This window comes from Phasianus colchicus, chromosome Z (genome assembly GCF_987193195.1).
Source record: "Phasianus colchicus chromosome Z, bPhaCol1.hap1.1, whole genome shotgun sequence".
NCBI classification, from domain to species: Eukaryota; Metazoa; Chordata; class Aves; order Galliformes; family Phasianidae; genus Phasianus; species Phasianus colchicus.
This window is the reverse complement of record NC_143476.1, coordinates 31,245,233-31,268,494: the sequence shown is the minus strand read 5'-3', so window position 1 is coordinate 31,268,494 and position 23,262 is coordinate 31,245,233. Positions and strand designations below refer to the sequence as shown.

Genomic DNA, 23,262 nt, shown 5'->3' with positions numbered 1-23,262 from the left:
TTCTGCCCAGTGTAACCTACTGTAGAGAACCTGCTTTAGCTGAGAAATTGGACTAGATGATCTCCAGAGGTCCTTTCAATCTCTAATTCTGTGTTTTGGTGATAATGTGATCTCCTGAGTCTTGAAGACACTGTTAGGTTGATACCAGCCTTATCATGCAGAACCAGGACAACAGTTTGGAAGAAGAGAAGCAAAACTAGAATATATTTATGAAAGAGGAAAATGATGTGAAAGAAAATAAAAAATACAAAAAATACTTTCAAAGATTCCTTTTCAATTAAAAATAAAAACAACAACAACAAAAAAACCAAACACAAACCACACAACCCACCACTGTATTACTTCATTACAGTACACAATTTGTTTCAGAATGTAAGATTCCATGTATTATATTTACATGTCCAAATTCAAATCTATTTCTTATCTAATAATAGAATCATACATACAAGAGCATAAAGGGAGACAGAAATACTGAACAGAAAATTTCCAGATACATCATGAAAGATTTATAGTTACTAAGGTTTTTTATTGAAATTATTTTTTAATGTTCCTAAAAGCAGTTCTCCAATTTATTTATCATTAGAAATCCTTGTTCTTTTTCTTCAAAAAAAAAGAGGTAGTAGCAATTCACCTTTTTTCCTAAGACAAACTATGAGAGCCCTTCTCCCTTCTGCTCTTTCATTTCTTTCTTTTCATCCTCTGCTACCTGTGCCTACTTTAGATGCTTCTGCCTTTGAAACTCCTCCTGTAAACAACAACAGGCATGAAAGTAAATATTATTAGTTCACCTGAGAATGAAATGACCCTCATCTCTGTTCAAAGTAACTAAGAATACATATATACATATATACATATATACATATATACATATATACATATATACATATATACATATATACATATATACATATATACATATATACATATATATACATATGCATATATATGTATATATACATGCAGGGGTTAACAAAAAGACAAAATCTGCTTTGTTTCACCAGATCTGTAACTGAACTGTTAAGTGAACCCAAAACTTGTTACAACAAAATCTCTCTCCATCACTTTCCATTAGATTCTCAAGGACAGAGCCTTCCTCTAGTTTTTACTCAAAATGAAGAACTGGAAGGTCTGTAACAAGCATGTGCCAAAGTAACAAGTGATCACCAGATCGCCACTTCATGTATCACATTTTTGTATCACATCTCATCAACTGGGACAGCTGGCTGCTGAGCAAAATGTACACGCATATTCACAATACCAGAAATCTACTTATTTCCCTGAGATTCTAAGAATCCTTCAACTGCTTGCTTTAATGTAATTTTCAGATGAAGATCTCATATAATGGTCAGATACTAATTGAAGTACTCTATGTCTGTTCTCTGCCATTTTAAAACAATTCTTTTTCTTGTAAGACAATATCATTTATTTGCTGTTTTTTGCCATATGATCTGCCTAATGCTATTTCTTCTTTATGAGAACATATACACGTGAAGTCTGAAAGTTATTTTCTCAGCCAAAGCAGTCATACAAATCAACTGCACTTTTGCATAAAGAAAAGAAAACAAAACAAAACAAAAAACCTGTATAGCACTGTTCTCATGTATCTTTAGATCTTAAGAACATTTCCCACAACCTATAAATCTGTTTTATTGAAGACTGCACTTAATAGTGCAATTAATTAAACAGCTACAATGGGTAAGCTGTATTTGTACACAGTCTCCTCTCTGTAAATCTCACCTCTCCTTTTCTTTATTCAAAAAAGCTAAGAAGGCATCTGTAAAGTATTTGAACTCAAGTTCAACGAGAAATACTGGTATAATGGTTTTATGATTTTTGGTTATTGGTATTCCACATCATAACATCATGTAGTGCACTGGGAGTTAAACTGTTAATGCTCCAGTTCCAGGTACCTGTCCGGAAGAGAAGAACTACACAGCTCAGGGGGCTTTGCGGTCAGAAAGGAGATATAACCCCTGGCAAGATCATCTGACCTCTCTTCTTCATCAGGCTCTCTTCCCTGCTGCTCAACTGGACTGCGCATCTCACCTCAGCATTATGGTGAGGCCTATCCACTTTCAGACACTCTCTCTCATTATATTTTATTTATTTGCTTCAGTTCTAATTATTTTGTATTACGGTGTGTTATCTTGCATTCCGATACTATATTTAGTAAATTAGTTTGTTTCTCCTCAGATCGTTGCCGCTGTTTTTAATTATTTTGGGGTCCCCTGTTTCCCTTTTCTGGAGGCGTGGATAACTGGGATGAACCAGCTCATAAACAACCAGGATTTTCCAGATGAACCAAGTGCAAGACAATCCAGTCTGGTATAATACACCATTTTCCTTATGTTTTGAGACAGAAAAAAATCTGGATCTGCCATCTCCAACATGTTATTTTATATCCTTTTATTATCTACATCTATAGTGACATCTGTATTTGTATCAATTTACCTATATGTGATACTTGCTCATTCTGCAATACCCAAAGTTAAAAAAAATGCACTCAGATGCCTAATAATCGTAATTTCAACCCTATGCAATCAGTGACTGTAATTACGAACAAAATTTCATGATAAGATTAATTAAGTTTCAAGAGTTGGATTATTATTCCTCCAATAAATTTATTTCAAATAAAATCAAATAAAAATATGTCTCTAAATCAGGGCCTCAAAAGTACTCATTTCCTCCTTTTTCCCCCTACAGTTATGTGCTCTGATGAACTCCCCACTGTGCTAAGGGAAAACTGCCCACACAAGCAGAGAGACTTTTAGTTAGGTCCAGCTCATGCACAGTTTTGATGGTGAAGGTCCGGCAGCCCAGAATGATGTAAGTCAGTTCTCACAACCTTGAGTTTTGCCCTTGGATTCTGCATTACAGTTCTCAGAGTTTGGAATAAAAGTGTTAATTAATAAGCCAGTTTCTTATACTAATATCTGCATATTAAGATCTGAACAAATGTTTTAACAGAAAACCCACAAAATATTATCAGATACAAAAGTCTTTCCAAGTAAGAAGCAAGTGAAAACATCCTCCAAAGTTCCTTAAAATTAATTTAGCACATACTGGTGGATTCTGTCTTTTCTTTTTTTCTTTTTTTCTTTCTTTCCCCATTGTCAATAAATGAATTATTTCAGTAAATGCTCCTATTAGTTTAGCTGGCTGCCTTGCCAGGTTCCTGCAGAATGGTTTCACACACAAAATCATGCTTCACAGAGTTTCTTTCATAATATTTAGAAGGTTGAGACTTTGAGGTGGTTTGATTTCACAGATATAGCTAAAATAAATTCTAAAATGTTACAAACATACCCTTTGAATTTCCTGTTCAAATGGTGGCAGGCTCTTTCCATTTAAAATCTATAATATTTACAGAATTGTAACAGATGTTATAATTGTGTTGGACATTCTGAATTAAATCCATAATGAGAACACTTCTGTGCATTCCTTCTACTTCATACCTTATTTGCTTGCAATAAATTGGGCATGCAAAGCTTAGAAAGGCTTTTGATTTTTCATCACTATGTAACTGACAGCAGAGGTGCTGTTTACATCTTTAATTTTATGAAAAGGAAAAAAACCCAAAGATGTTTTTAGCTTAACAACTCTGCAACACTTAGCAATAGGGGGAGTAGTTTGTGGCTGAATAACTTTGAATCCATAGCTTTTTCATTTATCACAATGTCCCAGTGGAGGAACTGACTGATAAGGAAATTTTCTCTGTAAATCTATAGGAACCAGAGAAGGACAAGAGAAAGGTGTACAGTACTATGCTTGAGCACCTGGGTACAGATTTCACCTTGATAGTGCCATTTAAAACAGCTTTTGCATTTAATCTCAGCAAACAAAGTCTTGAGATGGCTATAACACTAATATTTTTAAATTTTTGCTTTATTTTTATGTGATATCTAGCAAGCCTCCCTTCATGGATAAACAAATCTCTAGGAGTTCTGATAAATTACTGTCACTGAAAAAACAATAACATCAAGGTGGAGCCTTACTAAGTAAGAGCAACATACAAAGGCATAGAGTAGGATAGCTTCAGTGTACTAACCAATTGACCACAAAATAATGATGAGCCCCTGAGAATGTTCATACCATGGTTAAGATAAGCATGCATCACTGTAGATATTTCTCAGTGATGTGGAATTTACAGCCTCCAAGGTTGTCTTCTCTCCTGCTAGCCTCTGTATCCTTCCTACTTTCAGACAATGAATGTTCTTCTTCCTCTTTGGTGATGAGGGTGGAGAGCTAGCATACCACCTGCATAATTCATCAGTAACCTATCGCAGGTTTATGCTAAAGGAGCATCAGCACTTCAGAGCTTTGCTGAATTGCATGTCATCCAGGTTGTTAAGAGACTCAGAAAACTTTTTAAAAAATTGTGTTACAATATCATTTATATTCAGTTAATCATGAACCTGGTGTGATAAGCAGATCATAGAAGCCTACATCAAAACATTCCAGCAGCCAGACAGAAGAAATACACTCATCTCTGAGAAAATTTATCTGAAATGGAAATATGTTTTAATAACACTTTTTTTTTTTTTTTTTTCCTGTCATTCTGCACTGTGTTAAGGAACTGCTATTTCAAAACATATTACATATTCATACTGATGTATCAAGATGTCCTGGCCTAAAAATAAAAAATAAAGATCTCAAGGATCATCCATAGTACTTACAGAAGAGCAAGAAGACAGGTGGGGATGTGGCATCATGCAGTTAAAGACAGAAGTAATATTGTGGAAGAGAAGAAGGATCACAGAATCATAGAATAATAGAATGGCCTGGATTGAAAAGGACTGTAATGATTATGTAGTTCCAATCCTCCAGCTATGTACAGGGTCACCAACCACCAGACCAGGCTGCCCAGAGCCACATCCAGCCTGGCCTCAACTGCCTCCAGGCATGACGCATCCACAGCCTCCTTGGGCAACCTGTTCCAGTGCGTCACCACCCTGTGTGTGAAAAACTTCCTCCTAATATCTAACCTAAACCTCCCCTGTCTGAGTTTAAAGCCATTCCCCCTTGTCCTATCACTATCCACCCTAGTAAACAGTCGTGCCCCCTTCTATTTATGCACTCCCTTCAAATATTGGAAGGCCACAATGAGGTCTCCCCAGAGCCTTCTTCTCCAAGCTAAACCAGACCAGTTCCCTCAACCTTTCTTCACAGAAAATATGCTCCAGCTCTCTGATGATCTCAGTGGCAGACTTCTGGACCTGTTCCAACTGCTCTCTGACTTTCATGTGCTGGCGGTCCCAGGCCTGAACGCAGTATTCCAGATGGGGCCTCACAAGAGCCAAGGGGGACAATCACCTCCCTCTCCCTGCTGGACATTCCTCTTTAATGCAGCCCAGAACACAGTTGGTCTTCCAGGCTGCAAGTGCACACTGCTGGCTCATGTCCAGCTTCTCGTTTACCAGGACTCTCAAGGAATTATTCCCCCAGTCAGTGTAAACACGTGGGACAGCCCCAGCCCAAGTGCAACCTTGCACTTGGCCTTGTTGAACCTCATTAGGTTCACATGGGCCCATTTATCCAGCCTGTCCAGATCCCTCTGGATGTCTTCCTTCCTTCCAATGTTTTGACTGCACCACTCAGCTTGGTGTCATCTGCAAACTTGCTGAGAGTGCACTCAATGCCATCACCTATGTCGTCAATGAAGATGTTGAAAAGCACCAGTCCTAAGACCATAGGATTATAGTCCTTCCCAGCCTGTTTCCAAATCTGAATTTGGCCAGGACAGAATAAATAATGACTCCATATATAATTCACTTAAGAAATATATCATATGTAAAATTTCTGGCAAGTTATTTTGAAAACTGGCGTAGAGCAGTGAATATAATTTCAGCTGTATTTCATTCCATCACAACCTTTACTGAAAATAGAGTTTTACTTACTGCCAGCCTGATACAAAATAATGTTTGTAAAAACTTTCCTGTGATTTGCATCTAATAGCTCAGAAGAAAGCCATATTTTACTTTCATTCAGAGATTAAATATGACATAGTTCATAAAATAATCTACATTTTAAAGCTTCAGACCTACCCCGCCTCCCATAGACTCACGGCCCATTCCCCACAGGAGGGATGCAGTACTCCGAAAGAAACATATTCTCTAACTGATAATGGAAGATAATCCTGGAAAGCACCAGGAAAGAGCTGACAGAAGAGCAAAGAGGGAACATTTGAAACAGAATTCCTGAAGCAAAAAGAGGAGAATGCCAAACCCAATTTCTACCTAACACATTAATGAAAAATCCACGATTTACTACTGAGAAAACGAGGAAGTACTTGAACAATTAGAGTTGGTTTAATCAGAGAAAAAGAAAGGCCTGTGCATTCATGTCAAATGTCAAGCATAAAAGGTTGACAGGAATGGAGGGGAAGGTACAGCAAAACAGGAACAGGAAAAGGAGGCAATATCTGAAACACGGATGGGTGCTGTGGGGGCGGACAGCCCATTGTGATGTCCCCGAGCAACAGGCTGTGACATCACCGGGTGACAATTGTGACAGCTGTGCCCTCACTGCTCATAGTGGGGTGCCGGCAGAGCCTGGCTCAGTCTGGCTCGTTCCTGGACCGTGCTGAGCAGCTCTGCGAGGCTTGGAGGTCGAGCAAGTTCTTGGCTGTGCTGTGCTGGGTCGTGCCTGGGGCTGCTCGCAGCATCTCAGTGCCTGACCCCGCAGCATCGCTCCTGTTTCCCCGGCCCTGCCTAGTGCAGGCAGCTGGGACCCTACTGAGCACACCCGCAGCAGCGGAGGTGAGTGGTGCGGGGACACCTGGGTCCCTCAGGGCAGCCGTGGGGAGCCTGGCCCCGTGCCAGCGGGGAGCACGAGACGGCCCAACAGTGGGCTTGGGGGGGCTTTCTGCAGAGGACTCGCACACCCTGGGACAGCGAGTGACTGTGACCTCCCTTCCTCTTGCAGGGCGAGACACCACCGCCGCAGCTGCTTTGAAGGAGAACAACTCGTCATCCTCGGTTCTCCCAGTGCCTGCAGCGAGAAGATCATGGCTGCAGAAGAGGCATGGATGTGTCCTGTCTGCCGCGAGGTGCGGCAGGACGTGGCCCAAGCTATTCCATGTCATCACAGCTTCTGCTTTGGCTGCATCCAGCGGTGGGCGAGGCTGAGGGACAGCTGCCCGCTGTGCAGGACAGCCATGGAGACCATCCGGGTCTCCGTGCGGGGAGACAATCGATACGTGGATTGTGTCGTCTCCCCGCCTGCAGTGCCGGTGCCCGTCGGCTTCGGCACCACCACTGCCACCGGTCCCGACAGCAACGAGGACCTTCTTCCACCCCTTCCACCACTGTCCCCTGAGCCCATGGCGGCGGAGCCGGAGAGAGTGGGCGGCCTCCTGCTGGGGGAGTGGGCGGCACTTTTCAGGGTCCGACCAGACATCCTCGACCCGGTGCTGCCCTGGCTGGAGCGGGAATTGTGCCGCAACGGCGAGCTGCGCTGGTGGCAAATCAAATGTCACAAGAGCATGATTGTGGCATTCCTGTGCCAGGTGGGGCCGGACAGGGACATCCTGGTCGACTGCACAGAGCAGGCCCTGGGACCCATCACCGCACCGCTCATCGACGGCCTCATCGCAGCCATCGAGAGCCGGTGCAGCCAGGCGGCCCGGAGGCTGCTGGGCCTCGAAGACCCCGGCGCTGCCCAGGAGCACGAGGACGGCTCCGAAGACCCCAGGGCTGCCCAGTTGCAGGAGGACGGCCCCGCGGCCCCGTCCGGTCCCGGCACCGCTCCGCAGGGGACCGTCGACCCCAGCGCCGTGCCCTCCGGCAGCTCCGCGGGTCCCGACGCAGAGGAGCTCCCCGGCACGTCCAGCGGGGCCCTCGGCACAGGTCCCGGCGAGGAGCCGGCTCCCGAGGCAGCCGGTCCCTCTGCCCAGCGCCGCAGCCGCGGCCCCTCCGCTCGCGGCCGGGGCAGGAAGCGCTCGGCTGGGGGGCGCCGGCGCCCCACCAAGAGGAGGGCCGGCAGCGCCCAGCGCGATCCTCCGCCCTGCAAGAGGCGGCGCCCCCGGCCCCTCTAGCGGGGTCACGCATTTCCAATAAAAGATTAGAACGCACAAGCACGAGTTGTTCGCAGTGTCTGTTCTTTCCGAGGTTCATTCTTCACGCACACACCCTGCACACACTCTGCCATACGAGAGCGGTGCTCTCTGCACCCAGTGTGGATGTGCTGCCGTTAAACAAACCCTTCTCCTGGGCCTTTTGTAGGGAATGAGCTACAAATCATATAACCGTGATACACACTCATGGATAGACTGCAATATCATTCATGTTCACCTCCACTTCTCAGTCCTGAGTCCATCTCTATTTTGTATCTCATCCGAGCCATATCATGTGCCCACCAAGTCGAAGATAATTCACCTGTGTTGTCAAGACCCAAACTTATGTTGCCAGTCCAGACCTAGCTGTGAAACTTCAATTCTAGTAGCCCAATCCAGCTGACAGCTGTTTTGATGTATTTCAGTGGCACAACCCTTTGGTACGTCAGCTGCACGTTTCTGGCACTCAGCATACCTTACAGCTGCACAGGATCTCTGGGATGCTGAGTCACACAGGCTTTCGGTCACCTGGGCAAACCCTCTGCAGATCGGGTCAAATTCTTAACAACCAGCACGTGATGCAGTCGTAACCCAGACTCAGGCTTTACAGAAAAGAGGATGAGTTCTTGACCTTAGAAAGAAGATGATGGTGGAAGCATCTCTGCCCACTGGGGGATCATGTGTTCAGTCCAACATCTGTGGCAGTCTAAGCCCCAGCTGGGGCTTGCAGCTGCCTGGTTTTCTGGAACTTCTCTGTTCCAGGACAGGTGTCACCTCCTCCTGGCAGCCCCGCACCTGGGCACTGAAAACACTGATGGGTTTAATCACCCTGCCAAACAGTGCTCCCCATACCCTCTTGGTGGCTCAGCACTTGGGTCTTGATACAGACGCCCTTTATCACCCTGACCATGGGTGTCCGCACACCCCGCGCCAGAGTGAGGGAGGAAGAAGGGCACAGAGGTGCACCTCAACTCTGCTCACACAGTGTGGATATCTGCCTTCTTGCTGGTGATGCTAACCACACTGCCAGGGGCCAGGAGTAGGACGTACCGGTCACTGTCCTTCTTAATAAAGTTTTAGAAATGGGTGCAGCGTTCTCTTTTCTTGTCAGTGGGGACATCTCCACTGCCATTACTTTTCAATTCTGATAGCGAGTGGCTTATCAAGTCCATCTTCCAATTCCTTGAGGACTCTGGAATGGATCTTGTCAGTTCCAGGCATGTGTCCCAGGCTCCTCGGGTGGCCTCAGACTTCATCTTCTTTAGTGACGTGAGGAACTTTTTTCACTCAGAGGGGGGTGACACACAGGAACAGCTTGCCCAAGGAGTTTGTGGATGCCCCATCCCTGGATGCATTCAAGGCCAGTCTGGCTTTGGGCAGCCTGGTCTAGTGGTTGGTGACCCTGCACATAGCAGGGGGGTTGAAACTAGATGATCATTTTCAACCCAGGGCATTTTGTGATTCTGTGATTCTATAAACTCGGTTCTCTTGGTGACTGGCAATGAAAATTGGTCACCTCAGGTTGAGGGATGAGCCCTGCATGACTCTGCTGCCGAGCCCTGACAATACCCCAAGAGACTCCTAAGCCACAGGAGAGTGTCTGATGTCACTTCTCTTGATTTGATAGGTGTCTCAACCAGTCCTGGAAATGGGACAAGAGAAGCCTCCAAAAGTCCAGGTACTGGGACCTATAGGTAAGGACATGTACAAGTTTAGGGGGAGCCCTTTCCCTCCACACCTGACACGCCACTTTCAGCTCAGATGCTGGATCCAGGACTGGTGATCTCTCTCCATGCCTCCCCGTTTCATCCTTTCCTCCTAAAGTTGCTATGGCAAGATTTCCAAACGTTAAGTAACTTAAGGCTTGCTTTGATTTCCCATAAAACTGTACAGCTTAGGTAGATATACTGGTGAGAGGGCCAAAGCCTACAGGATAGATAGCTGTTCTATATAAATTTCCCACTAAAATACATGTTTATATATGGACCATCACTGTTATTTCACATCAAGCCATCCCAAAGGAATTCAGGAATCTTACCTGCACCCAGTCCCTACAGGTGGGATGCAGCACTTAGAAAGAAAGATATTCCCAAACTGAGAATGGAAAGTATTCCTGGAAAGCATCAGGAGAGTGCTGACAGAAGAGCAATGAGGGAACATTTGAAACAGAATTCCTGAAGCAAAAAGAGGAGAATGCCAAACCCAATTTCTACCTAACACATTAATGAAAAATCCACAATTTACTACTGACGAAACAGAGGAAATGCAGGAACAATTAGAGTTGGTTTAATCAGAGAAAAAGAAAGGCCTGTGCATTCATGTCAAATGTCAAGCATAAAAGGTTGACAGGAATGAAGGGAAAGGTACAGCAAATCAGGAACAGGAAAAGGAGGCAATATCTGAATTACGAGTGGGTGCTGTGGGGGCGGACAGCCCATTGTGATGTCCCCGAGCAACAGGCTGTGACATCACCGGGTGACGATTGTGACAGCTGTGCCCTCACTGCTCATAGTGGGGTGCCGGCAGAGCCTGGCTCAGTCTGGCTCGTTCCTGGACCGTGCTGAGCAGCTCTGCGAGGCTTGGAGGTCGAGCAAGGTTTTGGCTGTGCTGTGCTGGGTCGTGCCTGGGGCTGCTTGCAGCATCTCAGTGCCTGACCCCGCAGTATCGCTCCTGTTTCTCCGGCCCTGCCTAGTGCAGGCAGCTGGGACCCTACTGAGCGCACCCGCAGCAGCGGAGGTGAGTGGTGCGGGGACACCTGGGTCCCTCAGGGCAGCCGTGGGGAGCCTGGCCCCGTGCCAGCGGGGAGCACGAGACGGCCCAACAGTGGGCTTGGGGGGGCTTTCTGCAGAGGACTCGCACACCCTGGGACAGCGAGTGACTGTGACCTCCCTTCCTCTTGCAGGGCGAGACACCACCGCCGCAGCTGCTTTGAAGGAGAACAACTCGTCATCCTCGGTTCTCCCAGTGCCTGCAGCGAGAAGATCATGGCTGCAGAAGAGGCATGGATGTGTCCTGTCTGCCGCGAGGTGCGGCAGGACATGGCCCAAGCGATTCCATGCCATCACAGTTTCTGCTTTGGCTGCATCCAGCGGTGGGCGAGGCTGAGGGACAGCTGCCCGCTGTGCAGGACAGCCATGGAGACCATCCGGGTCTCCGTGCGGGGAGACAATCGATACGTGGATTGCGTCGTCTCCCCGCCTGCAGTGCCGGTGCCCGTCGGCTTCGGCACCACCACTGCCACCGGTCCCGACAGCAACGAGGACCTTCTTCCCCCCCTTCCACCACTGTCCCCTGTGCCCATGGCCGCGGAGCCGGAGAGAGTGGGCGGCCTCCTGCTGGGGGAGTGGGCGGCACTTTTCAGGGTCCGACCAGACATCCTCGACCCGGTGCTGCCCTGGCTGGAGCGGGAATTGTGCCGCAACGGCGAGCTGCGCTGGTGGCAAATCAAATGTCACAAGAGCATGATTGTGGCATTCCTGTGCCAGGTGGGGCCGGACAGGGACATCCTGGTCGACTGCACAGAGCAGGCCCTGGGACCCATCACCGCACCGCTCATCGACGGCCTCATCGCAGCCATCGAGAGCCGGTGCAGCCAGGCGGCCCGGAGGCTGCTGGGCCTCGAAGACCCCGGCGCTGCCCAGGAGCACGAGGACGGCTCCGAAGACCCCAGGGCTGCCCAGTTGCAGGAGGACGGCCCCGCGGCCCCGTCCGGTCCCGGCACCGCTCCGCAGGGGACCGTCGACCCCAGCGCCGTGCCCTCCGGCAGCTCCGCGGGTCCCGACGCAGAGGAGCTCCCCGGCACGTCCAGCGGGGCCACTGGCGGGGTTACAGACGAGCTCCCTGCTGCACCCAGCCCCGGGGAGCGGGAGCATCCCGGCCAGGAGCCGGCTCCCGAGGCAGCCGGTCCCTCTGCCCAGCGCCGCAGCCGCGGCCCCTCCGCTCACGGCCGGGGCAGGAAGCGCTCGGCTGGGGGGCGCCGGCGCCCCACCAAGAGGAGGGCCGGCAGCGCCCAGCGCGGTCCTCCGCCCTGCAAGGTGCGGCGCTCCCGGCCCCTCTAGGGGGGCTTCCATTTGCGGCATAAAGAAGGACGTTGTATTGTTAATTAGTGATAAAGCTCAACAATAACTTGAGCCAGAGTTCTACGCCCACAAGGCGCCTAACTCTTACATGAAACCAGTCTTAATTGCGCGGAAAAACTGTTGTGTTGCGCGGTTATAAAATGTGGTAAACACCTACAATAAATGCCTTTTGTTCAACACCAGAGAAGGAATCCGCACCTCATTTGCCTCACCAGCAAGAGAGCCCGGGCCGCCCTGCGACATACACTCATTTCTAATAAAAGATAAAGACACAGAAGCACGTGTTGTTCCCAGTGTCCGTCTCTCCAGACGGTTTGCCCTTCATGCCCACACCCAACACTGTGCCACATGAGAGCCAAGTGCTCTCAGCACTGCTGTGGATGTGCCACCATTAAATCCTTCTCCTGGTCCCTGTACAGGGTGTCAGCTGCAGAGCCACTGCAAGTGGGATCCTCTGAGGGGAGGGCGAAGGCAGACAAAATACTGGAGCTGAGTAGTTTTGGGCGGGCACTGCTCTGTATTCGCCTGGCACAAACATGGAGCAGCAATTTGTATTTCTAGAACTACCACGGTGACAGCATAGGAATGAGAAATCGGAAAAACAGGGAGATGAGTTGGGGGGTGGGAAAAGGTGTCAGATGTAGTTGTGGGACAAGTTATTCACTGCAAACAAATTATTCAGTTTAGGTTGAGGGTTTTACCTCTCTACTACACAACTCACTGTTGATGATATTTTCCTACTCATTTAGACTTCCCCTATTAGGGTAACATAATCTTCTGGTTTTACCATCTGAAGCTTTTCTGTAATTACTTCACATAATGTATGGAATATCACTTTTGCCAATTTATACTGTTGTCCTGGTTCTGTTCTCTCCCATCTCCTTGTACCTTCCCCCCCCCCCCACTCCTTTCACTCCCAGTATAAGAAGCTGAAGAACTGAAACGCCCTTGGCTCTGTGCAGTGCTACTCAGCAACAACTGAACATCAGTGTGTTGTCAACATTGTTTTCTCTTCAAGCCAAAACATTCCAGACTATGAAGAAAATTTGCTCTGTCCCAGCTGAAACCAGAACAATATCCACATCTTATTCCATAGGATTTACATCATGTTCATGTTCCACAATTTTCTATGCATCCTAACTAGTTACCAGTCTTGCATTTGATGTCTACACACACATTTTATTCCCATGGTCTGTGTGCCATCCCTGTAAATTGTCCATGGAGTTCATTCAGTCCATGACTTTGGGCTCCCTCCATCATAACAGTCACTTGAGGCAGAACAGATGATGCACGCTGAAACCAGTTTGCTTCCATCAGAATTTATTCTTTAATCTGGATCATTCTTCATGGAACACTAATATCAAGGCGTATAGCAACCACAGCAGTGATGGCATGCAGAATTATGTAGCAATTAACAACCTACGATTCAAATTATTGGCTGTTCCTACTCAACCCAGTCCTTGAGGTACACACTGAATATCACCATCCTTCTGCGTTACCCACCACATGCATGCAGGTCCCTGAGCAAAAGCAATCCCGCAAATAGGCTTGCCAGTGCCAGAGGCAGAAATAACCCAGACTGTCTTGCCTACCATGTTCTCTATGTGCATCACAGAGATTTCATCCCCTTCTATAATACAATAGGGCAAATCCAGTCCTGTTGGTAGATCCACAAGAGTTGACAAACCAGGTTGCTTTTGCTAAATTTGTTCCTGATGTTCGAATTTTCCAGCACCCACTGCTGTCAACTGTTGTATTGTTTGCAGTTTTTCAGACAAAGGGAGTGATTGGATCTTTTTCGAAAGAACCTGAAAAGGGCTTGAGGATATGGGTGCTGGGAGGCAGGAAATAATATGTCTGTGTTCTATGGCTCATTAAAATGCTTTTTGAAGGATGTCACCACTCTGTCAGCGTAAACTGTCAGATGTCTTTTGAGACAGAACTCTGGCTGTTCTGTCCTGGTAGGCAGAATATGTAAGTCTAGGTCACAAAGAAAATTAAAAATAAGAAATTTTAAGAAGTCTTAAACAAACAAATAAGGACATTACTCTTCTTGCTATGTTCTCACTTGCCTGTCTTTTAATGATCATGAAATTGGATTCAATATTTGGAGCTTTTTTTACTAGGTTTGATATACTTTTTGAAATCCAACCACAACAGAATAAGCTAGGACAAAAACACCATGCCATTACCTAGCTCATCCTCCTGGAAATACAAGAAGATTGTTTTTCTACTTTCAAGCACTTATTACCCGCAATTATAAATTACTCCAGGAAATCAGAATTTCAACAATTAAAACAGCTCATTGCCAAAAGTGCTTTTTACTGTTGGGCCTATGTCATAAGAACTGTAATTGTCCTGGCACTTATACTCAGTCTTAATCCCCCCAGAAAGCCAGTCATTTCTAGGCTATCCAGTTCTGCTGAGCAATACCAGGACACAGACTGCTTCACTGCCTTATGCTGCCCAAACTCCTGCCTTGTTATTTCTGTGGCGAAATACCACAATGGTTCAACCAACTATGCCAAGAAAACGAGAGCCAACATTCCTATGAGCATGCTGTCTTCCCTTTGCAAGGAAGAAACAGTGAGAAAGCAGCAATAGCCATCTTACAGAGAGCATGCACAGTGCTGCTGATGCTCCTGCTGTGCAGGGAAAGTTCTGGAAGATCCCACAGTTTTAAGCACTGGCTCGGCAAACAGCTGGGCATCTCCAAGGACTTTCAGCCTCCTGAGGTAAACCCCCTACTTCAGGGAATCATTCTTATCAGCAGTCTAGCTGTGTCTGATCACAAAAAACACTTATAGCAATCTTGGTCTTTGAGTCAACACAGGTTTTCTAAAATTGTTTATACTCTGGGTTTAAAGCAGCTGAATTTTGTTTTCTTCCTTAGGACACAGTGGCATCTAGTGGACCGAAAGGGAGGGGATGAAGCAGGCAAAAGGTATGTAAAAACAAGATTTATTGCAACAGTACCTTCATATTAAACTGTTTTTACACATCCATTCAGAGATTATGGAAATTTTCAACTCCACCTGAGACTTTGTCGATTAAGAATTTTTAGAGAGAGAGAGAATTAGATGAATATCTATATTTCTGAAGCTGTCCTGATGGATTGAAAATAGACACTGAGATACAATGGACACTCTTAGTTGTTGCCATTCACATATTAACTGCTTTTATTAAACCAAAAAACCTTGCAATCCTTCCGTGGTTTTGTGACTACATTTGTGTTGAAATGCTTTCTTTATTTAAGGTCTGAGTAGATGAGTCAGAAATTTTGTTACTTATGCTGTTCAGTGACTTCATTTCAACTCCATTGAAACCATGCTGGGATGGGACTATACTCAGTTAACTGAGTTTTAGGTTTGGCTAATGCTGGCAATCTCAGTGATTAGAAGAATTTAGTAGTAATATACTTGAGAAATCTGGAGCCTAGATCAACCATTTGTTTTGATATCTTCAACTTGTTAAAATTTCACATCCAGAAATCTTGCTTTTTTTTTTTTTTTTCCCCCAGTGATTTTCTTTTTTGTCAATATTTGTCACAGTGGTGAGTGGTAAAGATCTCTTCTGTTACTGGAGCTAAGAAAAAGGGGGGGCAAAAGAAATATCTTGAGATTATTAATGCACAGACATTGAGCTAGTGAAATGGTCTGTAACTAATGTCTCTAACTCACTGAGTAAGGACTGTATTCCAAAGTTATCGATTTCATCTTAATGAGAGGAAAAACTACATCTTTCCACAGCTGTTTTCAAGCAGCTTTCATTAGAGACCAGTCCAGCTGGAAATCAAAATACCCCACTTTGGTTTCAAAGTCAGCACTAGGTCTGTCGCTAGGTAATACTCAATTTCTTTTCAGTATTGAAGTTAAAGTCCAGGTAACCTCCAAGAGCTTCTTTCTAGTTTTGACAGTCTGCTTGCCCTTGCATATAAGAAAAATAAAAATGACTGAGACAAGACATTCATATGGTACACTTGGTAGCTTTAAAACAAATGTTACTCATAGCCACTAAGGAATCTATTTTCCCTTTGAAATATGGATGCAATATTGTTAGCAATAATGGGAGTTAAGAACACAGCCATAGGAGAAAAAGGCTCATGTGTGAAGTAAGGGAGGTTCTAACTTCTACCACAAAGAGAAAAAAAAAAAATAACACCATGACAAAACCTATAAGAAAGCACAAGAAAGCAATATTATTATTATTGCCAATGGAAGAAATGTAATGGATTTCATCACCTTCAGTCACCTGTTCACTCTCACCATACTTGTTTCTGTACATTAGTGGAGGAGAGGAAAACAAAAAGTGAAAACCAACTGAATGCTGTTTAGTTGGTTTGGGAATGCTGGGAAATACAATTAATGCAGCATATCATTGATTTGGAGCCTTACCTTGCAGAATTCTATGATGACATATTAACACATTTAAAATACTCTAATATGTTTAGACAAAATAAAAGGTGAAGAAAAAAAGTTATTTTTTACTAGTGAAGAAGAAATTATTTTACTTAAAACCCTCTTTCTTAAAAACTATGTAGCTCTTGAACGCAGATATGGCAAACATCTATGTTCATAAGAGCTGTTGCAGAAACACTGCATTTTTCATGAGTTACAAGGAGATCTTAAGTCTTGTCATTAATCTCTTGCCAGAAACAAAAAGGAGGGCATGTAAATTTGGATATGTCTAGCTTAAAAGAAGCCTAGTTTTAGATTAAATGAGATATAACATAAGTTAAATCAATAAAACCCTCTTCAGCAGAGAGGTTGAGAAGAGTAATACAATGCTAATCAAGATTACATGATAGGTTATAGTCTTGTATTCCAACAGTCTATATTTGAGCAAGAAACTAACATTCTTTTGAAAATCTAGTATATATTATCACGTCCTATTCCTATTGCAGTATGCATCAATGAGAGAAATCCTCTGACAAAAACTCAGTAAAAATGGATATTCTGCTTGAAGCAAGATAGCTTTCATGGAGTAGTTGCCCAGATTTGCAAACCCATACCCAAATTCATGTACAGAAAGCCAGGGCTGAGCAGAGGACAGTGTATTACCATTAGAAAATATTCGTAAGGAGCAAGACCTGCAATAGAGAGCTGAGAAATAATAATCAGTAACAGATGTTAAGGATTACATGGTGAGTGAAACAAAAGAAACAAACTGCTTCATCTATGGCTATGAATATTTTACAGTGAAGATCTCTGAGCTCACAGAAAAAAAAAGTATGTTTTTCATTTTACAGCCTATTGATGTGTCACAGCCATGAAAAAACATAATAAACATTGGTCTCCTAGAGCCTCAACTCACTTAGCTGAAACAGATAAAGACAATATGTAATATTCAGAAACATGATGAAATGAGAGCAAGGAAAAAGTGATTTTTGAATCACTACAAGGCCATACACTGGAAAACCTGTCTGGTATTCTTTGTGTTCCTTCAGAGCTTCTGAATGCTGCTACGTGTTTGCAAAGACGTGTAAACAAAAACACTTACATGAAACACTATCTGCTCCAGCTTAAATGGAGAGATAAGGATGATACGTTGCAATACTCGACCTTGAAGGGTCAAGGTCGAAGGCATCATTATTCCTCCCTTGTCTACCAATGTTGTCAATGTTGTAGAAGGTCACCAAGTTGGCCAGGAATGATTCATATGCTGAACTGATGTCCAGAGAGACTGGGTTCTGGAGGCCATATCTTCAATAACATGCTGGATTATTTTGCAATTCCTGTTATTGTAGCTATCCACACTTGTCAGACATTTTAAGAACTGCATACCCTCCGCCTGGCTTTTATTCCCATGCAAATGGTGACTAGTGCACATCCAAGTCTATTCATAAGAATAGGATACAGGGCCATCAGGATGACTTCAGTGATTGTTTTTTCCCTTTCTTTTGTGGTTATAAAACTGTAACTTTCTTTTCTGGTTACCTGTGAGGTGGTTTCAAATCCATGGTGATTGTTCAAAGATACTGGAGTATATTGTTCCGTAAGGTTTCCTGTTAACCTTTTCCTTTTCTTTCCTTGTAAGATTTCTATAACGCTGCTTCCTATCAGTAGGCAGATGTGTATTCTGAATGCACTCAGATTAAAGTGTACCAATGCCAAAATATGTCTACACTTAATTAACAGAAAAAAAAAAAAAAAAAAAAAGAGAGAGGAAAAACAATAAAAAATAAAAAATTAAAAAAAAAAAAAAAGAAGAAGAAGAGGAAAAAAATCCCTGATCTGATTACCTCACATCTTTTTCATTACCCAATAACTTGCACAGTCTTGTGCTTTTCTGGAGTTCTTTATTAATCTTTCATTATCGCATAAAACTGTCACAAAAATATCCTGTTGATTCGAGAATATTGCACAAATGCATGCCTAAATGATTTGCACTGCTGATGTGTTTTTTGTTGTGTGTTTTTCTTTTTTTTTCCCAAGAGCAGAAGGGACTCCCCACCTTCCCAAAATTTTCCTGTTCCATTTTTAAGAAGTGGGGAGAAAAAAAGCAGAAAACAAAAATGTGCTCGTGACGTCTCCAACCTGATAGAAAACTTGTGTGGGGAAACAAACAATACTCCAGCATACCTTTATGTGATGTAACATATGGCTGAATGCTTTAAATAGTGTGTGTATAATTTGGAGTTACTAACTGGGATAGCTAAATAATTACAGATGAAATTTAGGCTCCCAATGAATCATTGCTTTGCACATCTTTCCAAAAGTGGTCTTAGCTGTCCTTCTGTGACCACGAGTACCTTCGCACCACACAGCAAGAATCAACAATGACAGTAACTTTCATCATAGAAATAGAATTAAAAAATACATAGGATGAGATTTGTTGAAGCAGCTGGAAAGTATCACAATGAAATTCGGAGAATTGATGGTTCTTTCTCCTCTACTGTCTTACCCTACTTCCCAAACAAATTATTTCTCTGGCAAAATGCATGATAGTTCTTTTTGGCTGAGAACTAACTTTCAGAATAGACCTTCTGCCTAATTTCAGTTTATTCTATGCTAGGATACAAAATGCAGCACTTACTTCTTTCCAGTGAAAAAATATACCAAATTTTAAAAGCAAGTTTTGGAAGGAGAATAAAGTATGTCACACAGTGGTGTACTCCATACACCAGTATTGTACTGGGAATTTGTGAAGAATGAAGTTACGTACTTAGGAGCAGAAGATAAATATTTTCATGGCTGTTAATTTATATATTAGCTGCCAAGTTCTTAACTGAATTACAGCTTAATGTATTTCTCCTCAGCAGTAACTGACTATATTTTCAAAAATTGCCATTGTTATTGTATCTAATAGAAGAACAAACAGAAATCAAAGTAAGAGTTATTATTTCATGAGAAGAGAGCTAAAGATGTGCTCCATAAAGTCCATTATCTCTCAGGATATTTTATTAATGATATTAATATCTGGGAACCACATTAAAATAATATCGCTCATTAATCTTAAAAATATATTGACCACATATGCAGTCATCTCCATTTTGTCATGACAAGCCAAGCCTCTAAAAGAGCCAATACCTGAAGAGCTAATTGTGAGGAAAGCCAAAAACAGATACCTCACCTTGTTTTTTCCAACAGTTTCCACAGCTTTTTAAGAGTGAAAAGAGATGCCAGTCATCCATTTCCTTCTATACTTTAGCTTGCACACTAGAGTCTACGCTGAGGCACTGTGTTGGATACAAGAACATTTCTGTTACAAGTTGGTGTCGAAATTTTTGCCAAACATTTTGAACATCCATTTCATTCAGATATTTTCATTTATTGCCCATGTGGGTTAATAGCCTCAGTGTCACCCCGTGGTCCTGCCTAATTCTATGTAGCTTTTCTAAAGTCCCAGCCATGTTTTTATAACAGGAAAGGTGTAGTGTCACATTAAATCAGATCAGTCTTTGTGGAGACAAGGTGCTACTGTTTGATTTTGAAGAAGTCAGACATGGTTGATCTAAATTATTTCAGTTATGCAAAAATAAAATCTGCCATGCCATGGCACCATGGGATTTACACTGAGATAGTCAGTTCCACATGAAACTTGCCTTTCAATGGAGTCTTCAGCATTCATACCACTACTTCCTTGCCAAAACATGGAAAAATAGAACTGTCCATTCATTTGCCTGAATTAATATTGACAAATGGATAAACTCTTGAAAACCTCAAGATTTCCTCAACTAAATGCCTGGAATGTGATGTAATCCTCTGCTAAACTTTAAATCGATTAGTTAATCTCCTACATTTTTTTTTCCAAACATGTAGTTACTGTTTTTTCCCGTTAAACCTTCTAGTCTTTTTGACAATGGAAATAGAAAAAATAAATGTGATTCTTTCTTTTCTAGTTGTTTTTGTGGTTGAACACTGTTAAGTGCTGTTCTTTCATCAACCTTCTCTTTTCTACATTCACTGCTCTGATTTTTCCAATACTTTCTTGGAAGGAAAATGAAATCAACCAGTTAACCTAGCTGGAAAAAAAATAATTTTGTTTCCCTACATATTATGTTGCACAGAATTGTTTAAATGATGTATGTGTGTATGAGAAGTAAAGCATGTCTTTACCTTGAAAGATGGAATTGAGAAGTATATTTGCGACTTTCTAGAGTTTCAAGTTAAGATTTTGAGTTAAAACAATATGGGCTTGTTATATACTGAGATTTTCAAAAGGTACTTTAAATATTGGTTGCACAACAGAAGTTATAATTATCCAAGATTATTTTTAAAATTCTTAAAACTCACAGTTGGCAGACCAAAAGGCTGACATTCTAGGCAAAGGATCCATCTTACTCTCTTTACTTTAAATGTGTCTTTCAATCTAACATTGACATAGAATGAGTTTTTGCTTTGTTTTTCTAGTAGAAGAATTCATTCAGAACAACTGGTATTTTTTCTTTACCCATTTTGAGTTTTGCTTCTTCAGTATTTGAAAATATTGTGGATATTGCTGAAAAATAGTAATAGATCCATCAAATCCGGTTATTTTGAACTAAATGGATGCTAAAATGGGATTAAAGGTCATCTAGGAAGACTTTTTTGCCTTTTGATTTAGTGTCTCCTTTGCACTTAAATACACTAGGTTACCAGGCTAGAACAGATATTTTCAATATGGGCCAAAAGCCTGCAAGTTTAGTGTTTTAGGTCTGAGACCTATTAAAGCATTGATTTTGCTGCCACTGTTGCTGCCACTCCCTTACTGAGTTAGGTAACAACCAATTATTAGCTATGAGGCTATATGCAGAGAAGATGATCTGTATATCTTAGTCTTGAATCATAGAGTAGTGCAGATAAAATACACTTATATCCACTACTGCATTTGTAGGATGTCTGTACTTTCTCTCAGCAACCTGAATACAAATTCTGATCAGCACATAGAAACTTCTTGAAGGTCAGGAACAAGTTTCATCTTTACTATTGTTGAATGATGCTAAATGTTAAAATCATCTCTACTTAGAAAGGTATAGGGTATGAGCTAGCATTGACATTTAGAATAATATGCTGCTGCTGACATCTTGTGGAAATGAATGATAAAGCAGCTGGGAAATTTTATTTAGGACACAACTACAGCTGAATGAATAAATGGTAAAAAAGATCACCTAACTCCGAACATTATAAAATGTAAGAATTCAACAAGGTATGCAGCTATCCTGAAATAAAAACTGCATTCTCTTTGTTCGTTAGAGGAAATGAAAGGCATATATATGAGAAAACACAGGCACATTTGTTGTTTTAGATAAGAGATGAAACTGTTTTGTTGAATTGGAGAACAGGCAAGTGAAGAAGGTAAGCTGCTGTTATTGGCGGTAGAATAGGAGACAGTGAAAAGAAATGAAATGTGAAAAGAGCTGGAAGAACTACTACAGTCTTACCTTCCTTCCCTCCAGCCTTCTTAGGATCAGCATTATGGCATTTTCCTATTACGAAGATAACCATAATGGGGAAAGCAGATATTTTTAGGGTTGTTTTTTTTGTTTGTTTGTTTGTTTGTTTTGTTTTGTTTTTCATGACCAGGTGGTCACAATATGTATTTCATCTGTATAAATATATAGATATGTATATGTAGACACACTCACAAAAGATGGAGGTGTATTCTTCTATGCTAAAGAAGAGTTCAGGAATACAAAGTTTTTATTTGCATGTCTGTATTATTGCTACTTAACTGTTTTTAAACAACCAAAGAATCATTAGGATAATTAAATTTTATTTTTTTTAAGATGAACAGAGTATCCAACTGTTTCAGAGTGTGACAGAAGGCATGCTGACAGACCTCACTGTCATCAGAACAGGCTATTGCAACCAGCCTGCAATACTGGGAGCATTCCAATCCAATATAGCCTACCATAATCATTTGACTTCACTTTCATGCCCCATGCAGCATCTTCATTGAAGCCTGTTTTCAAAAGTGTGCATTACATTTCTCGCTGAGCATATATGCTTCTGCCCTATTACATACTTAATTGCTTTATGTGCCAATATACTTGATTCTGTGTATGCGGGTGCATGTGCATATAAATGAATTAAAAATCGTCTTCTGATGAGTTCTGCATTGATTTCACTTTTATTTCAAATTGCTTTAAGAGCTAAAAGGTATTGTATATTCTGCATGAGAACTTTACAATGATAATACTGATAACGGATATGAATTTTCTGAATTTTCCATTGGTAATACATAACTAAACTGTATTGAAATCACAACACAGTGACAAAGTGATTCATGTAACAGTTTATCACTGTCTAAGCACTTGCATGCCACAGCAATACAGAGCTCCATATTGCAGAATATATATTGCAGAATCTCTCTAAAAATGTGAAATAAGCAACAGACTATTGGTAACACGTTTTAAATTCAGTGCAGTTTTGTAGGCTGACTGTTAAAGGAAACTGTAACAATGTTCATCCTGCCAGCAGTACAGTTTCCTACTCATACTTCTACAATATAAGTCTTAAGACTTTCAGGCAGGATGCTATAATTATTATTATTATTTTTTTTTTAATGTATATTTTGCCTAAATGAAGCACAAACATTTTATTAAACCAGAGCTGACTAAAGTGAGACTGGGTCTTAGAAAACAAACTAAGTTTATGAATAAGTCTGGGCAATCATCATCATGAAGAATAAACCTGTTAAAGAAACTAA

General features: G+C 42.5%; 2 protein-coding genes across 2 annotated transcripts; both read left to right on the top strand.

Moving 5' to 3' along the window:
* The first annotated feature begins 6,638 nt into the window (after positions 1-6,638).
* On the top strand, positions 6,639-8,606 carry LOC149912788 (uncharacterized). Its single transcript, XM_090131272.1, has 2 exons — positions 6,639-6,758; positions 6,925-8,606. Exon 2 carries the CDS (start codon positions 7,007-7,009, stop codon positions 8,033-8,035), a length of 1,029 nt encoding a protein of 342 aa, XP_089987398.1. The 5' UTR covers positions 6,639-6,758; positions 6,925-7,006; the 3' UTR covers positions 8,036-8,606.
* Positions 8,607-10,283: 1,677 nt separating this feature from the next.
* On the top strand, positions 10,284-12,903 carry LOC149912787 (uncharacterized). Its single transcript, XM_090131440.1, has 2 exons — positions 10,284-10,789; positions 10,956-12,903. The coding sequence occupies exon 2, from the start codon at positions 11,038-11,040 to the stop codon at positions 12,109-12,111; it is 1,074 nt and encodes a 357-aa protein (XP_089987566.1). The 5' UTR covers positions 10,284-10,789; positions 10,956-11,037; the 3' UTR covers positions 12,112-12,903.
* The last annotated feature ends 10,359 nt before the right edge of the window (positions 12,904-23,262 follow it).

Bases quoted from the DNA above. Each gene is read 5' to 3' on its own strand.
- LOC149912788 (XM_090131272.1), top strand. From the start codon at position 7,007: ATGGCTGCAGAAGAGGCATGGATGTGTCCTGTCTGCCGCGAGGTGCGG.
- LOC149912787 (XM_090131440.1), top strand. From the start codon at position 11,038: ATGGCTGCAGAAGAGGCATGGATGTGTCCTGTCTGCCGCGAGGTGCGG.